At 39.7% G+C, this 17,702-nt stretch overlaps 1 protein-coding gene across 1 annotated transcript in view; it reads left to right on the top strand.

Annotated features, from left to right (window-relative positions):
• Nucleotides 1-17,702, top strand: part of CNTLN (centlein) — a 197,981-nt gene that overhangs the window by 25,778 nt on the left and 154,501 nt on the right. The window contains exon 3 of the mRNA XM_065656536.1: nt 6,646-6,730. Within this exon, the coding sequence (XP_065512608.1) occupies nt 6,646-6,730 (85 nt within the window). The remainder of the gene's footprint in view (nt 1-6,645; nt 6,731-17,702) is intronic.

A 17,702-nucleotide genomic window follows, 5' to 3' on the forward strand; every position in this document is an offset into this window, starting at 1 on the left:
ACCAACCAGAGAATAAAACCAATTAAAAAACCAGAAAACCCTACCACACAACCAAAAAACCCCACAAAAACAAAAAAGCTACCAACCGAAAATCCACAAGCAAACGAACAAACAAAAACTCCAACAAAACAAAGAAAAAAACCTCAAACCAAACCTAACCTTACAACTCAAGTGTTCTTTTGTTCTTTTTGAGCCTTGCTTTGGGAAATCTACCTGACCCGTTTCGTTTTTCAGATCAACTAATCTACTAGAAAACAAGTTTAAATAAATTTTCAAGTGGTGATTGCATAGCTAAGAGGCTAATTATCCAGTGTTTGTTTCTAATTTGGCCTTGTTTTGAAAAAGGCTGTGTATGTGAGAGGAGGTAGTGGTTAGAGGAGTGGAGAAGATGATAGCATGTTGCGGATGGTAGCTATAGAATAAGTGGTTAGAGCAATGGTTAAATTTAGGTAGAAATATAAAATAAAACCAGCTGAAAATCCCCCCATCACTGTGGGAATGAAGAATGGATAGGACATGTCAGCCAGCGGTTAAGGTCAGGATACTTTTGAGGGCTGCAGGCAATGCTGTTCTTCTGGTTTGTGGGGCTTATATCTGTGTATATTGTACTGTATGATTGTTTCTGTGTCTACACATTACTATTCTAAGTACTTTGTAGTAAAGATCTGTTCTGCTTTTTGTCTTACGAAGCTCTTAAAATTTTAGATCAAGCAGTTATGCATGTGTCTAATCTTAAATTCTTCAGTTGCCTAGCGGTAATTAAGGTATAATTGTGGTAGGCAATTCCTTCTGAGAGGGACGGAGGGCCCGATATGCAGAGCTGACCCTCAGCATCGGGAAGTTTGTAGCCTACCTGGAGCTCGGATCAGGGACATCGCCAGGGCGCTCCCCAAACTGGTGCGCCAAACGGACTATTACCCCTACTGATCTTCCAGACAGATGGGGAGGAAGCGGCATCTCGTAGTCTGAGGGGAATGAAGAAAGACTTCAAGGCCTTGGGATGAATCGTGAAAGAGTCTGGCGCTCAAGTTCTCTTCTCTTCCCTCTTTCCATTTTTGAGTGATGATGTGGGATGGAACAGAAAAATTAAGTCCGTAAATGATTGGCTTCGGGACTGGTGCTACAGGCAGGGCTTTGGGTTCTTTGATAACGGCTGGTTTTATAAGACACCAGTCCAGTCAGTGATATGTGGGAAAGGTTTATCCCACAGGGGTAAAAGGATGCTGGTACAGGAATTAGCAGGGCTCATTTGCAGGGCTTTAAACTAGATTCGAAGGGGGATGGGGTTGTAGCTGGGCTTGCACCAGTGGGGCAGCACACTGGAATCCATAAAGACCGGGAGGCCACCCAGGCCCCTAGGGTGAAATCGGTGTACTCGGCTCGCTCCCTGAAGTGCCTGTACACCAATGCGCGCAGCATGGGGAATAAGCAGGAGGAGATAGAAGCCTGCATTCGGTCAGGAGATTATGATCTGGTGGCATTAACAGAGACATGGTGGGACAGCTCACATGACTGGAATGTGGTCATGGATGGCTGTGTCCTTTTCAGGAAAGACAGGCCAGCCAAGCGTGGTGGTGGAGTTGCTCTTTACGTGAGAGAGAAACTACAATGTATAGAGTACTGTCCAGGGGCGGTTGAGGAGCAAGTTGAGAGTCTGTGGGTGAGAATTAAGGGGCAGGCTGGCAGGGGTGACACTGTTGTGGGAGTCTATTACAGGCCACCAGATCAGGGTGAGGACGTTGATGAGGCCTTCTACGGGCAGCTGAGCGTGGCCTCGCAGTCACAGGCTCTGGTTGTTATGGGGGATTTTAACTACCCTGATGTTTGCTGGAAGGACTAAGCCAGCCAGCCTCAGTCTAGGAGGTTCCTCCAGTGCATTGACGATAACTTTCTGATGCAAATGGTGGAGGAGCCGACTAGGAGAGGTGCGCTGCTGGATCTCGTCCTCGCTAACAAGGAAGGTCTGGCTGAACCAGTAAAGGTGGAGGGCTGCCTTGGTTGCAGTGACCATGAGATGGTGGAGCTCAGAATCTCCTGTGGCGGGAGCAGAATACTGAGCAGAATTGCAACCCTGGACTTCAGCAGGGCCAACTTTGGCCTGTTCAAACAATTGCTGGGGGAAATCCCGTGGGCAAGGCTGCTTGAAGGTAAAGGGGCCCAAGATAGCTGGTTAACATTCAGGGACTGCTTCTACCAAGCTCAAGATCAGAGCATCCCAACACGTAGGAAGTCAAGGAAGGGAGCCAGGAGACCTGCGTGGTTAAACAGGGAACTGCTGGGCAAACTCAAGTGGAAGAGGAGGGTTTACAAATCATGGAAGGAGGGGCTGGCCACTTGGGAAGAATATAAGGCTGTTGTCAGAGGATGTAGGGAGGCAACCAGGAAAGCTAAGGCCTCCTTAGAGTTAAACCTGGCGAGAGGGGTCAAGGACAACAGGAAGAGGTTCTTCAAATACATGGCAGATAAAACTAACACCAGAGGCAATATAGGCCCACTGATGAATGAGGAGGGTACCCTGGTGACAGAAGATACAGAGTAGGCAGAGTTACTGAATGCCTTCTTGGTCTCTGTCTACTCTGCCGGAGGCTGTCCTGAGGAGCCCCGTACCCCTGAGGCCCCAGAGGAAGGCAGGGCAATGGAGGAGTTTGCCTCAGTTGATGAGGACTGGGTTAGGGACCAGTTAAGCAATCTGGACATCCATAAATCCATGGGTCCAGATGGGATGCACCCGCGGGTGCTGAGGGAGCTGGCTGAAGTCGTTGCTGGACCGCTCTCCATCATCTTTGCCAAGTCTTGGGAAACAGGAGAGGTGCCTGAGGACTGGAGGAAAGCAAATGTCACTCCGGTCTTCAAAAAGGGCGAGAAGGAGGACCCGGGCAACTATAGGCCGGTCAGCCTCACCTCCATCCCTGGGAGAGTGATGGAACAACTTATCCTTGGTGCCATCTTAAGACATATCAAGTATAAGAGGGTCATCAGGGACAGTCAACATGGCTTCACCAAGGGGAAGTCGTGTTTGACCAACCTCATAGCCTTTTATGAAGACGTAACAAGGTGGATTGATGATGGCAGAGCGGTGGATGTGGTCTACCTTGACTTCACCAAAGCATTTGATACCGTCTCCCACAGCATCCTCATGGCAAAACTGAGGAAGTGTGGACTGGATGATCGGGTAGTGAGGTGGACTGTGAAATGGCTGAAGGAGAGAAGCCAGAGAGTCGTGGTCAATAGGGCGGAGTCTGGTTGGAGGCCTGTATCTAGTGGAGTGCCTCAAGGGTCAGTTCTGGGACCAATACTATTCAATATATTCATCAATGACTTGGATGAGGGAATTGAGTGTACTATCAGCAAGTTTGCTGATGACACCAAGCTGGGAGGAGTGGCTGACACACCAGAGGGCTGTGCTGCCATCCAGAGAGACCTGGACAGGCTAGAGAGTTGGGCGGGGAAAAATTTAATGAAATATAACAAGGGAAAATGTAGAGTCTTGCATCTGGGCAGGAACAACCCCAGGTTCCAGTACAGGTTGGGGAATGACCTGTTAGAGAGCAGTGTAGGGGAAAGGGACCTGGGGGTCCTAGTGGACAGCAGGATGACCATGAGCCAGCACTGTGCCCTTGTGGCCAAGAAGGCCAATGGCATCCTGGGGTGTATTAGAAGGGGGGTGGTTAGTAGGTCGAGAGAGTTTCTCCTTCCCCTCTACTCTGCCCTGGTGAGACCTCATCTGGAATATTGTGTCCAGTTCTGGGCCCCTCAATTCAAGAAGGTCAGGGAACTGCTGGAGAGAGTCCAGCACAGAGCCACAAAGATGATTAAGGGAGTGGAGCATTTCCCTTATGAGGAAAGGCTGAGGGAGCTGGGTCTCTTTAGCTTGGAGAAGAGGAGACTGAGGGGTGACCTCATCAATGTTTATAAATATATAAAGGGTGGGTGTCACGAGGATGGAGCCAGGCTCTTCTCGGTGACAACCAACAGTAAGACAAGGGGTAATGGGTTCAAGCTGGAACACAAGAGGTTCCACTTTAAATTTGAGAAGAAACTTCTTCTCAGTGACCGTGATGGAACACTGGAACAGGCTGCCCAGGGAGGTTGTGGATTCTCCTTCTCTGGAGACATTCAAAACCCGCCTGGACACCTTCCTGTGTAACCTCACCTAGGTGTTCCTGCTCTGGCAGGGGGATTGGACTAGATGATCTTTTGAGGTCCCTTCCAATCCCTAACATTCTGTGATTCTGTGATAAGGAAACATGGAGAGCCATAATACTTACAGTTTAGACATAGACTGACATAGGTGCATCAGTTCCTCAGATTATGCTGTAACATGCTTATGGGAGAGAGACACCTTCTCAAAATATTTGGGTTTTCTGTTATGCAACTATTATCTTTGGAAAAGATTAGTTGTTGATAACTGTTAAAGACCCCACAGCAAAGTAATTAAGTATGAAGAAGCATTGGTATTTTTATACCAGAGCAGTTTTTGGTCCATTTAAGTTGTGGAATAACATGCAGTACCTATCATGAACAGTATGCCTGTTTCAGCAACATGCACAAACTTCTGTGGTAAGTATTATAGAAATAATCTATTTGCAGACATTTTTTCCTTAGGAATTCCTAGTTTTTAAAGTTGTGCAACGTCTTTTAGTACGAAGTTTTATAAGCTTATCAGAAAGTCTTCTACCATTTTTTAAAACGTGACTAAGAATGTAATTTCTGTAAACTAGTTATGCAGTATAAGAAGGGTGGGTCAGTTTAATTAATTGTCATGCGTTATGGAACCTGTTTGTTCTCTCTCTTGTGTTCACTTTTTTGTTCTTAGGCTTTTTTCAAAGGGCATCACAGTGTAACCTTTGGGAAACATCAGGTAACTTCATATTTGCATGGATCTCTCTAATTACAATCTGCTTAGTTCAGTTTTAGTAGATGGTCAAAGAGAAATGAAAAATTTGCTGTACTGTGTATTTCACTGCTCATGTCTTCCTAGCAAACTATCATGACAATTCTGTGATGCTTCTGAGTACAGGTGATCAGATGCTTTGAGGTCAGGATCTGGTGTGCATTTTTCTGTTAAGTTTCTGTCTCAGTTAAAATGTTAAATACCTTTCAGACATGAAATGTCTTTTGGAATACTTGTTGAATATTCATGGTTTCACTTTTCTCTGCTTATTACAGCTCCTGAATTATTTTCTTTATGGAAGTAGATTTTTTTTAATGCCATACAGCTGCTTAAGATCCCATATATTTTTGTTTCTCCTAGCTAAATGTAATTGAAATACATATCTTTTCAGCTAGGTTTTTCTTAGTTTTCTTCCGATGCTACAACATATTTGTGCTGCTGTATTTGCAATAGGAGAGTGCTACTTAGAGTTATGCCTTGAGACCTCAGTTTCCAAAAACCTTGCTTTAAATTCCATGCCATTTTTATTTAATTCTTTATTTATTCAAGATCAGAATAGATGTTTTAGCAGTCACAGAGCTTTATTTAAAAAACCATGGTATTGGATGGCCTGTGGGGACAATGTAGTTTAGCCTTTAAAATCACCAATAACAGTACAATACACAACCATACATAATAGTGGAGAAAAAGAATTGCCCACATATCTACCATATTTTTGATCAGATTTAGAGACTCATGGGTACCACTCTTCCTTTCCCTTCCACCTCTGAACCATTCCTGTTTTGGCAGAGCAAAAGTTGCACAAGTAGGATTCTCTGGCTTCTAGGGATGGCTTAAATCCACCCATAATGGAAATTTAACTGTATTGTGAGTGCAGGGGTAATGGAATGAATTTCTGCTTCTCTACCACTGGTGGTGCTGGGAATGCCTGAAGTATTTGGCTGTTTTTAGGGATTATATATTGTTTAGAACTTTTGTCACAGATGTATGATAGGAACTCTGTTGTGCGCTAAGGAATCTCTGTGTACCCTTGGTATTATAACATTTGTTTTGTTTCTGCCTAAACCAGAAGCTAGTAAGAGCATCAACATTTAAAACTTAGTCAAGAGGTAGGATAGAAACAAAATTAGGTGGTTTGTTAAACAAAGTGTTAATGACTCATCAGCTACCTTTCTATGATGTGTTGCAGAGATGTTTATAGCCCTGCACTTATTAACCACGTGGGGAACCTCTGCTCATCCTCGTTGCCTGAGCTTCTGAGCTCTTTTTTTGCCCCAGTAAAAGTTATGGCTTCTGTCCACATGAAAGATATTAAAATGTTTATCCATTGTGTTCAAAAGTGTTGTTTTAGACACAGAAATGCCATGTAGTTGAGAGAAGGACTTCACAAACCTAAGCAGCTTAGTGGCTCTTCATTGTCAAGAAGGGGAAGAAAGCATTTTGCTCAGTCTATGGGCGGGTACCTTTTCTGTATTTGGGAAAGAATGAGGCAGATAATTTTAGCTGCTTAAAACTGTATTTTAAGACCTCTTGCTTCTGTTCCTTTTTGAACAAAGTTGTGTTAGCTGTTTACAGATGTAATTTGCTGTCACTTGCCATATGCTCCCTGATTAATTCTGCAAGGCCTGTCAGCTTCAGATAATTTAATTTTCTGTGCTTTAAAATGACATTCATTATCAGGACATGAAAAATTCAAATGATTAACTGCAAATTATGACTAATAAAGTGTCTATATTTTTGTTTGTTTCCAGAGAAAAGCAGAAAGCTGAAGTCAAGGACAGAAGGGTTTTAGAGATTTTGCAAGCCAAAGACAGCAAAATAGAAACTCTAGAACAGGTTTGTATTATGTCTAAATAGAGCAGTTAAGAAAACTTCTTAACTTAAATTTATATTTCCTAAAATGTGAAAATAGTTTGCTGTTGTGTCTTAAGGTGAAAGTTGCAGGTGATTCAGAGGTGATAACCTTCTGATAAAGTGTTAATTAAACTTTTCTGACTTGTTCAACCAGTTGATCTTTCACCTGACAAGTTCCTATGATTTTAGATGAAACTTCTTCTGAAAAGGTTTATTGACTCATTGCCGTATTTTGTCTAATGGACTGACCTAAAGTTGGATTTTAATTTAGAAGAGTTCTGACTTTGTTTAGGGTTTTTTTAATGTGTCTGTGGTTTTGAAAGTTTTGCCATCCCGACAAACACAAAAATAAAACATTTCTAGAGTCATGAGGACTGAACATGTAGTATCCTAAAAGCAATACAGTTATGTGTTTTAGTTACACTAAACTGTAAGTTTTTAATAAGTTCACTGTTAACATGAACTATAAAAAAATACTGACAAATCCAAAATATCACACATACATCATGTGTATTCTGTATTGAACCACTCACTCAAAATTGAGTGCTGTGTATCAGTAAAAAACAACAACAACAACAAAACAACAAACAAAAAAACCCCAACAAAACAAAAACCCCACCATGTATTGAGCCAAGCCATTGGTGAAATTGAGGAAGTATGAGCCCATTTTCTAAAAATGAAAATAATTCTTTGGAAGGTAATCAAAGCTTTTGAACCCTTCATAGTATTCTGTGATTTGAAAGATGATAGTTATGAAATCTAACACTAACAAATACTAAATAAGCACAAGAAAACAATAAACATGACACCTTCCTTTTCTGCATAAATTTCAAATGACTTACTTCTCTAGACTGTGAGGAGAGCAGAATGTACTTTTCCATATTATTAGGAAAGTTAATAAGAAAAAAGTCATAATCAGACGAAGTGTGATATGGAGGGAGAGAAAAAGAATTAGAATCATAGACTCATGGACCTGTTTAGGTTGGAAAAGACGTTTAAGATCATTGAGTCCAACTGTTAACCTAGAACTGCCAAGTCCACCACTGAACCATGTCCGTAAGCACCACATCTGCACATCTTTTAAACACCTCCAGGGATGGTGACTCCACCACTTAACTGGGCAGCCTGTTCCAATGCCTGACAAGCCTTTCTGTGAATAAGTTTTTCCTAATATCCAATCCGAACCTCCCCTGGCACAAGCTTAGGCCATTTCCTCTCATCCCGTCACTTGTTACTTGGGAGAAGAGACCAACACCCTCCATGCTACAACCTCCTTTCAGGTAGTTGTAGACAGCAACAAGGTCTCCCCTCAGCCTCCTTTTCTCCAGGCCAAACAGCCCCAGTTCCCTCAACCACTCCTCATCAGACTTGTGCTGCTGATCCTTCACCAGCTTCGTTGCCCTTCTCTGAACTCTTTCCAGAGAAGCCCAAGACTGAACACAGGATTCGAGGTGGGGCTTCACCAGTGCTGAGTACAGGAGGAATTATAATTACTTCACAGATAATAAAGCTGATAGCAAAAACACAGACAGAGGTTGAGTATGTGCTTTCAGATGTCTATATCCTGCAGTTCTTGGGGATACAAGGCTGGCTGATACATAGTTTTTTGTGGAATCACCGGATGGTTGAGCTTGGAGGTCATCTGATCCACCATCTCTGCTCCCCCAGGTCCTTTCCTGCAAAGCTGCTCTCCAGCTGGGCAGCCCTCAGCATCTATTGGTGCATGGACCCCAGCATACAAGCTTATGTGCGATTGTTCTCCCTGGATGCAGGATTTTTCATTTCCCATTTTTTAATTTCCTGATGTTCCCTTCAGCCCATTCTCCATCCTGTCGAGCTGCAGAATGGCAGCGTGACGCTCTGGCGTATCAGTCACTCCTTCCGGTTTCATGTCATCAAGAAACTTTCTGAGAGTGCACTCTGCCCCATCATGCAGATCATTAGTGAATTTCCTTACATTTCTGATGGCCTTTCCTAGGGTCTTTCTTGAATTAAGTTTTGCAGCCAGTGGTGTGAACTCAGGTTTCCAGAGCTTACTTCTGATACACCTCCTGCCTGATGAGAAACACCACTGAAATCAGGGTATTCATCCTTTTGTTTTGTATTACAGCTGCGTCTGGAGTTTCTGTGTGTTGTCGTGTCCTCATGGCTGTAGGTGTGATTTGTAATGTGTCTCGTGCAGGCATGCTCATAATTTGTATAAACAAGCAATGCATGATTATTCCTGCATTTCTACCCTATCCTTAGCTGAAACAGAAAATAACTTTGTAAGAAGTTTATAAGAATTTGTGTACAGCAATGTGTTTTTAAGAAGGGTTGCTTGCTGTGGCACATTCTGAACCTGTAGTGTGCATCTCCATGAGTTTGTTCTCTGTGGTTTTTAGATTAGTTTCAGAAGCTGAAATTGATCAGAAATCTGAAATTGATAGTGTGATGCAGTTACCATCTGGAAGTGGAGAGAAGCTGCCAAATGTAACTAGAACCAAGGAAAAGTGGCAGCTGGGGAAAGAGGACTTGTCAACAGGATGGGAAGAATTAACAGATGAGCAGGACACAAGCTGCTTTTTTGATGATCCTCACAACTTTAGCACATGTTGTAATGCAGCCCTTTCAAATATCTTTCCATAGAGTATCATTGACTTGGGATGGGGGTGTGAAGGGCACCATATGATGCCTGTGGCCAGTGCTGTATACAAAAGCTCTATACAAAGCGGGTGCCATTCCGAGCTTCTTGCCTCATCCATTGGCTTGGATGGCGCAGGACCGAAACAAGAGGGGGATCATTTGCTGAGTTTTTGGAGTGGTTTTAGTAGTTTGGTAATCGAAGACTGGAGCTGGCATAGAGAACAATGTAGTAAGTAGTAAGGAGCGTTGTCATTTATTTTGTTTTTCTGGATTTGTTCTTTGTTCATCTAAGGAGAAAAATATATTATTTGTGTAATTAACATGCAAATAGGCTGCTTATGAAACTGTGAGTTTTGACAGTAATGACAGTGAACGTTATTTTCTGTAAAGTATAGACAGCAAGACTTCAAGGCTGTGTATTGCAGTCTACCAATTTGTTACGTCTAGGAAGGTAAGATTATCCAGTCATCTCTTTTGTTGCTTCTCCCTCCCCTTCATGCATCATGCAGAGATGTCAGTTGCAACAGTATAATTTGTCATAGAGTATTTATTTATTAGAAATTTCTGGGTGGCCACCAAAGAGCTGATTGTATGAATCCAAGCTGACTAAGGGAAAAAAGCAAATAAATGGTGTATCTCATAATTCAACTTGTATGTATGTGTGCTGCCAGATACAACAAATAATCCCTTGAAGGAGACCATGAGACAGTCTTCTCTTGTATTCTGCTTGGCCTTTGTCCTGACATGCTTAACAGCCCTTTTAAAATTACTGTAAATAAGAAAGCATATTCCCTACACCCTAGGTGAGATGCATGTAGTTATTTAATAAAGAGCTAAATTAGTTTGATTTGTAATGAGATATTTCAGCTGTTTGAACAGTTTCAGTTTTAATGGATATTACTGAAAATCAACTAAAATTATTAATTTAGAAACTTATGACCGAGAAGCAATATGGTTTTTAATCAATTTTGTATAAAGAAAATGGTGAAAAAAGTGCTCAAATATTCATGAGGATGGGACTTGTGGCTTTCAAGGTAAAAATCAGTGTAAATCAGAATTTTCCAAAACTTCTGCTGTCTAATATTGTTGGATCAGGTTACATGCATTGAACTTTTATGTATTTCAGTATGACTCCAGTCTCTTGTGCACTTTTCCTAAATTACAATGTTATAATCTTCAGTTTTAGATAAATGCATGACTTTTTTTTTGTTCCCATGAGTTTATTGCCTAACTATGTATTTCTTACGCATTTAAAATATGAAATAATGTAGAGCATTTAAAACATACCATTCAAAGGTTCAAATAAATATAGTATTTATTAAAGAACTTAAGTTGTCTTTTCATCTACTATTGCAGATAAATGAAGGGCAAAATATATTGTATTGGAATTTTCCATTGCATTTTCCCCTTTGTTTCTTCCTTTTTTTTTTTTTTTTAATTCTTATCTCTGTAATTAGTTCATTGGTAACTTTTGGTCTTGATAGTCACAGCTGTGCCTCATCTGGCATACAACATTTATTCTAAATGCTGTGTCCTAAAAATCTTACTCCTTTGAGGTTAGTGGCCATATTGCTATGGTGATCTTACTGCTGTCATTTTTGGTTTACACACTGGTTCAAAACTCTTTTCTCAGTAGTGATATATCCTTGCCAAATATACATAATTTCTCTGTGAGTTGCAAGTTAAAGAATTTTTAACTGTTGCCTTTAAGTGGATAACTTGCTATCCTAGAGTTTTAATTATTCTTCTTCTGAAGGCTGACTGCTACAGATATCTTAATTCTTTCTCCCTTTTCTTTGGAAACATTTCCTGCATGACGTATTAAATTTATAATATTTGTGTATGTCGCAAGTAGATCACTGATGCTTTTTTCTTTTAAAATAAGGTGATTTTTTTGGAAGAATGCATTAAAATTTTTGAATTCAAAGAATTAGTTTAGAGGATTATGTGGGAACAGGGAAGTCAGTCTTTTACCATTCATGCAATAGATAAGTTGTAATGTAATATCTTCACCTGTTTTCCTTAGAAGATGAAATTAAAGACGCGAAAAGTAGCAGTAAACCTTTTCAGTGTACTATAACATTCTTAATTCATTGGGTTTCAATTTTGATCTGGAAGAACTAAAGCTAATCTTTTTGTCCTAGACCTTGTAACGTTTTAAAACCTTATCAACTGATTATACTCCAGAGGGGTTAAAATAGTACTAGCTTGCCTCATTATCTGCACTTGAAAATCTTCAGCTTGCTGTGCAAATCTATATTAAAGCCTCTTTAATGGGTCCAATTGAAAGAAGCATAATTCTACCTTCAAGCATTAATTAACACTAATAAATTTTTCTTAACTTTTGTACCTTCACCTGATTGTGTTTTTCTTTGTAATAAAATGCTGTTATTAAATTAAGACAAATGTATACACACATTATTGCCATCTAAACACTTTATTTCCGATAGGATATAACCTTGATTATTCTTGTGTAATGAGGGACATGAGGATAATTTCAGTAATAGGGAGTTTGGATGAATGTGTCAGTAGTGATGCGATTATGCAAAGTTTATAAACTCTTTGCAAAAAAAGTTTCTCCAGTGAATGAGATTTATAGATATTGCAAGTGAAGAATACCTGAGGACACTGACACTTCATTTGTGTGGGGTTTTTGGTGGTGTTTTTTGGGTTTTTTGTTTGGTTGGTTTTTGTGTTTTGTTTTTTTTTTTTACCACCTCCTGAAAGATCATTTTACTCAAGTTGTGCCTTGGAAGAGGGATAAGCCTTCAGTGGTGAAACCTGTCTGTTTTATGTAGCCCCTTTGAACTGCATCAGTGAATATTCATATGTATTCGTGCCTTTCTGTTTGCTATCTTCTAGTTAGTTTTCTCACAGAATTAAGGGGAAGAAATCTTGTTAAGGAGCTGGTCTGAGTGAGAAAGATGAGGAGGAAAATGTATTTATTAATCAAATAGTTGAAAGTTGCTGATTCTGGTTTATTGATAGGCTACCTGAGGTAGGTGGTATGATGCCTATGGCTAATACCTGTGGGCTTGATTGTCTGAAGAAATGAATAAGCTGTAAATTACAGTGTACCTTTACAGCTCATTAGTACTTTTGTGTGAATTCCCACTAGGAGTACTTTCTTTGCAAGTGGAAAACATGTGAGGTAGCTTACTCCATTTTGAGGAAAGAGTTTTCCTACTTAATCTGCAAAAAAAGCAGCTACATTGGGTGTTTGTACTCATGTGCTGTAAATCCATGCTTCATCTTTTCTTTAATTTGCCTGGGTAGCCAAGTCTGCAGTCGGCTAAAGCTTCTGGATCTTTATTACTCAGCCTTGGTGTTGTCAGTGGTGTTTCTATGAAGATAGCCTGAAATGGTAGCAGCACTTGATTAGACAGAAAAAAGTACACTAAGAAATCTGGTATTTCTTGTCCTTTGCCCATTCCACTGATTCAAAACGCTTGATTCTTATGTTAGCACAGCTCAATATTCAAGCCCAGAAAGAAGGGAGAGGTCATCTTTTTGATCCCATTCATCCTCTGGGGAGCTGCAGTCTAGTTTGAGAAATTTCTTGTTCAATCCAGGTAAGAATAGTTATCATGTAGCCAATTAGGGTTACAATGGGATAGCCTTTCTTTTCGAGATTAAAAATGGTTTCTAAAGCCTTAGGAAGCTGTTTTTACTGTAGAAGAGGTTAACTTCTTAACTGTGTTCAGTGCATTATCTGATTGCTTAGTGACACAATATTTTTTAATTGTAAAGTCAGTGTAATTTTAAGAGCGTAGAGTGTAAGAGCGTAGCTGGATTTTATTACTTCTTTAAGGACATTGTTGAGAAAGAATCTTTTTGTATGTCATGACTTCTTACTTAAATACAGGCAAATTTACTCAAGTTCAAGAAAATCATTGTTTGTTAAGGACCAGGTAGCAGAAAGAAACATGCCGTGTCCTTAGAGATTAGGTTTTGCCCTTATGAATCTGCTGACCACACTTAGGAAGGAGCTTGTCAGAAAAGTTGATCCTAGCAACAGCTGTTCTTTATTTAGTACACCTGATCTGGCAGCATTGATATATGTGAGTGGAATGAAATATTGCTGTGTCAGGAGTAGGTGCTTATAGGCATCGTTTCCTGCAGATCCCACATAGTCATGCACGCTTCCAGAGACAGAGGCTAACTCACTCCAAGCACCTTCTATAGGCCTTGCTGAGGAAGAAAGCGTAGAAAAAAAATACCCAGTTCCGTCAAGATCGTGTTCCTCAATGAAGTGAAAAGCCCATTTTAGCATACTGTTGGCTTTGATTTGGAATTAGTAGAGAGAATAGAGAGTAAGAAGGCACTTTGGATTTTCTGCTGCTTGGGCTGGGCTGCTGCTTTCCATAGTTTCAGAATGTAGCTGCTGAGAGGAACGTATCAGTGTATTGGACAGTGCCACTTTGCAGCGCTGTGTTATAGGTCCTGTAGAAAATCCAGTCTGTCCTGGTGCAGAGAATCACTAGAAAAAAGAGGAAAGGGGACTTACTTGGAGAAGTTTATGGTTAAAGTGAGGTTTTAGAGCTGTGGTGAGATTATCAGATTATATTGTCAGTTACTCTTTACATCTTGCAGGTGCATTACTGCAATACATGCTATCCTGGGAGAGGTGCTGGGTTTATTATGAAGCTACAGCTTTTTTTCCCCAGTGCTGCCTCATTTCCAAATTAGAGGTATGTGTGTGTTTGTTTGTTATGTGAAAAACTGCCTCTAAATATTGCCCCCTTGCAGGGCAAGGAGCTTATGTATTCCTTGTTTCAGAGATGGCAAACCTGTTGTGCATGTGCCAGAAACAGTATTTGGCTCCCTTATCAATGCTGAAATGCAGCTGGTGGCAACGCTTGCGCTACCCTTGTGCAGCAGGAGGAACAAGCAGAACTGATACAAAGCCTTGTAGAATGTCATAAGAAGTGAAAAGAATAGTAGAGCTTTGTTTTTAGCGGATCGGAGAAGAAATGTGGTACAGTGTAGCTGTAAGGAGCAGCTTCAGTGGGATGCAATGGTGCACATCATAAAAACGTTTTGTCAGTGCTGTGACTTACTTAGCAGATTAGTGGTCAGAGATGGTTCTTTTGCCGTTAGTGAAGGTGAGGTGCTGGAGTTGCAAGACTGACTGATACACAACATGAAGGCACAATTTATTTCCACCACATGTTCAAACACTGAGAAATTCCATGAGGTGGTCTGATTAAGACAGCAAACTTTGCCGAAGACACAAAACTAATTGCATTAGACAAGTTCAAAGAGGGTAACAGGGAACATGGTGCCTGTAATAGATTGTAGTGTTTGACCACTCCTTAATCTATGGGTTGGGTGAGAATTCAGGAGCAAGACCAACTAGTGGTAGAAGGAGTAAGTACGTATTCCCTACAGGCAGGGTGAAGCCAGCTGCTCGTATTTCTGGTCTGCTTCTCTGTAGAACCGTTTTACTTGATCCTCTTAAGAATGAGCTTTAAAGAATTTTCATTTTCATTTTTTCCTCCTGCAAAAAAAGACCTGCCCTTTTTCTCCACACATAAATGGTAGGTAAAGCACATTTGCATGGACAGTGTTTTAAGAGTGTTTTTCCTTGTACACATCTTTAAGTTACTATGTTTTGTTTCACATCTACTATTGATAGAAACAGGGGTTAAAAAATTCTCATTTATTTTGGGAATGGATGTGCAGATGCCTGCTTGTAGCTTCATACTTCTTTTTCTTAGAAACAATTCTTTAAATTGTTTAATCTGAGGGAGATGGGATGGGATAGGATGGGATAAAGAAGAACAAATAAATTTCTGGTAGTATGAAAATCAAGTGAGCTCCCTCACTTCAATTCCCCATTCTTTGCAGCTTTTTAAAAAAAATTTATTTAAGATTGTTATAGCGTAAGGACAAGTGTGAAAAGTAGGAATTAATAATGGGATATGCACTCATTATACTATTGCATAAACTAAATTTTAATTCAGTTTACATCAGTTGCTATTTTTCCTTGTTTTTTTCCGTCCTTGTTAGGAATCAAGTTCTAAGTTGAATAGTTAACTGTGAATAGAGGCATCCTTTGGAAGGACACTGTAGAATCAGGTAGCACTGTTGGCATTTTACTTTTGGTGCAGTATGGATTTAAAAATAGGTTGTGTTTTATATCATAACTAGCTAGTGTCATTTTGACTATGAAAGTACACTACACAGACTGCAAAATGCAGCAGACGACTTCTATAACATATGGTTAACTTTTCATGAATTATTTACGTAGAACTTCTGTTCATCCTACATATGAAAATAATTAAAGAATCTAATGAATAGTCATGAGATGAAACCGAATATCTTTTGTTCATTTAATTTTGTTTTCTTTTCTGTTTTTCTTTATTTGGGAGGACTGTATGAAAATATGACTGAGAATGTTATTTGTTAAAGTGTAGAACCAGGAAGATTAATAAAGTTGAAAAAAATCTAAAGATAAATTTGCAAAAACTAAATCAAGGGTAGCTATGAAATGTTACTGGCACATTTCTAGTGGTGTCTACTTATTGTTAAATTCCTGCTAGAAAAAAAGTAAAGTTGGAATGGAGGAAAGTAATGTTGTGAGTCAGTCTCAACTACTTGGTGGGAAAACAGAGATGATAAAAGGGCAAGAATAAACATGTAAATATTGAAGTAGAAATTTTGAGGAAAAGAAGTATAAAAGAAAAAACAATATTTTCACATTGTGTATGTTGTATTAGAAGTGTACTACTGCACAGTAAAAGCTTCTGATAAAGAATTAAGAAAGCACAGCATATAGTGTTTATTAGTTATCCTGATCCCTTTGGTAATGGAAATTGAATGCATGTCCGTTCGTTGCAGTCATAAATGGACACTTTTAATATTGTGGTGCAGAGACTTGAGGTTTTTCATGAAGTACTTTTGCATCCAATGACAGAAACAAGGTGCATTGTTTCATCTTTGTATTGTTAGCAGCAACAACAAAGGATATACGTGTCAGATTTGCATTTCTGCTAGAATTATTTTTAGGGATATTTTGATAAACTTATCAGGAGGTATTTGAATTAACTTCTTGACTGGAAATAAAACACGCTTTTTCGTACATTTTATGAACCTCTTCAGGGAAAGGTATGCTATACTGGTTCAATAACACAGTCTGATCAAATTTCAAACTGCAGAACTATGAGTGGTTTCCACCCCGGCCCTCCACCGCAAAAATGTAAAAATTTAGAGAACACTTAATGCAGTAATGGCATGTACAGCTGTTGTTTCATAGTCCTTTCTGCATGTTTTTTATGTAACGAATTAAAGAAATCTTTCGCCGAAAAGTAGAAGTTCATTGATGATGTCTGCAACATCAAACAGTCCATAACTCCTCGTAGTTGTATTCCTCTTTTTTTTTCTATATCTATATCTATATTTTTCTGTATCTACTCACATGAAATACTGACATAATTATACTACTGCCATGAAAAGACTGAGGTGTTCAGAGCTAAAACAAAAAAGGACTGTTTTCCCCCTTAAGTTTTGTTCTGTTTTTTTTGTTGCTCATTTTCTTGCTTTGACTTGGGATGTGGTTTTGCTGCTTCTGCTGATTGATATGAAAGTATCTTAAAAAGTAATAGTTTTTGCCAGTAAACAATTTGACATGATTAGGGGGGAAAAATATATTGTGTTTTTAGCTAAAGAGATGCCATGGGAAAGGAAAAAATAAAAAAAAATCTGGAGTGACAGTCCTTGTAAACATCAAAAGACCTGCTCCACCAGGCCACGGTGTTTCTTTCTTTGTAGGTACTGTTGCCTGGAGCATTCTGGGCTCCAGCAGTATACAAGAGGATACTCTTTGATTCTTCTCAGATAAACAGAAGGGTAAAATCAGATTCCTTTGGTTTTCATTACAGCAAATTCACTTCTACAATACAGCGTGCTTTCTTGTATTTGGAAATTTGTTTATGGAAGAACCTTTGGAAGTGTACACTAGTTGTCTTAGTTATATGAGGTTTTTTATAATTCTTGAGGGCCAAGCTGTCAAAAGCCCATTGAACATTGCTTTTGTCCTGTTGTATTCAAACAAGTATAGCTGAAGTCAATGCAAAATGTAAGCTGAGATTGTTCTTGTGTAGCATTAACCTGTCTTTCATGGTATCCAGACAAAAACACTAGATACTGTGGGAATAGCTGAATTCCTGATGAGTGTTTTTACCTGCAGAAGTCTGTCAAAATAGCCTCATGTGGGAGGTTGCCCTGAGTGTTAGTCAGGTATGGGGTTTTTTTCTGCTGTTTCACTTGCCTACCAGAGTACTGTAGCCTTTTAGGAACACAGCTTGTTTTCTCTGCTGTAAGAAAT

Source organism: Caloenas nicobarica, chromosome Z (genome assembly GCF_036013445.1).
Source record: "Caloenas nicobarica isolate bCalNic1 chromosome Z, bCalNic1.hap1, whole genome shotgun sequence".
Lineage (NCBI taxonomy): Eukaryota > Metazoa > Chordata > Aves > Columbiformes > Columbidae > Caloenas > Caloenas nicobarica.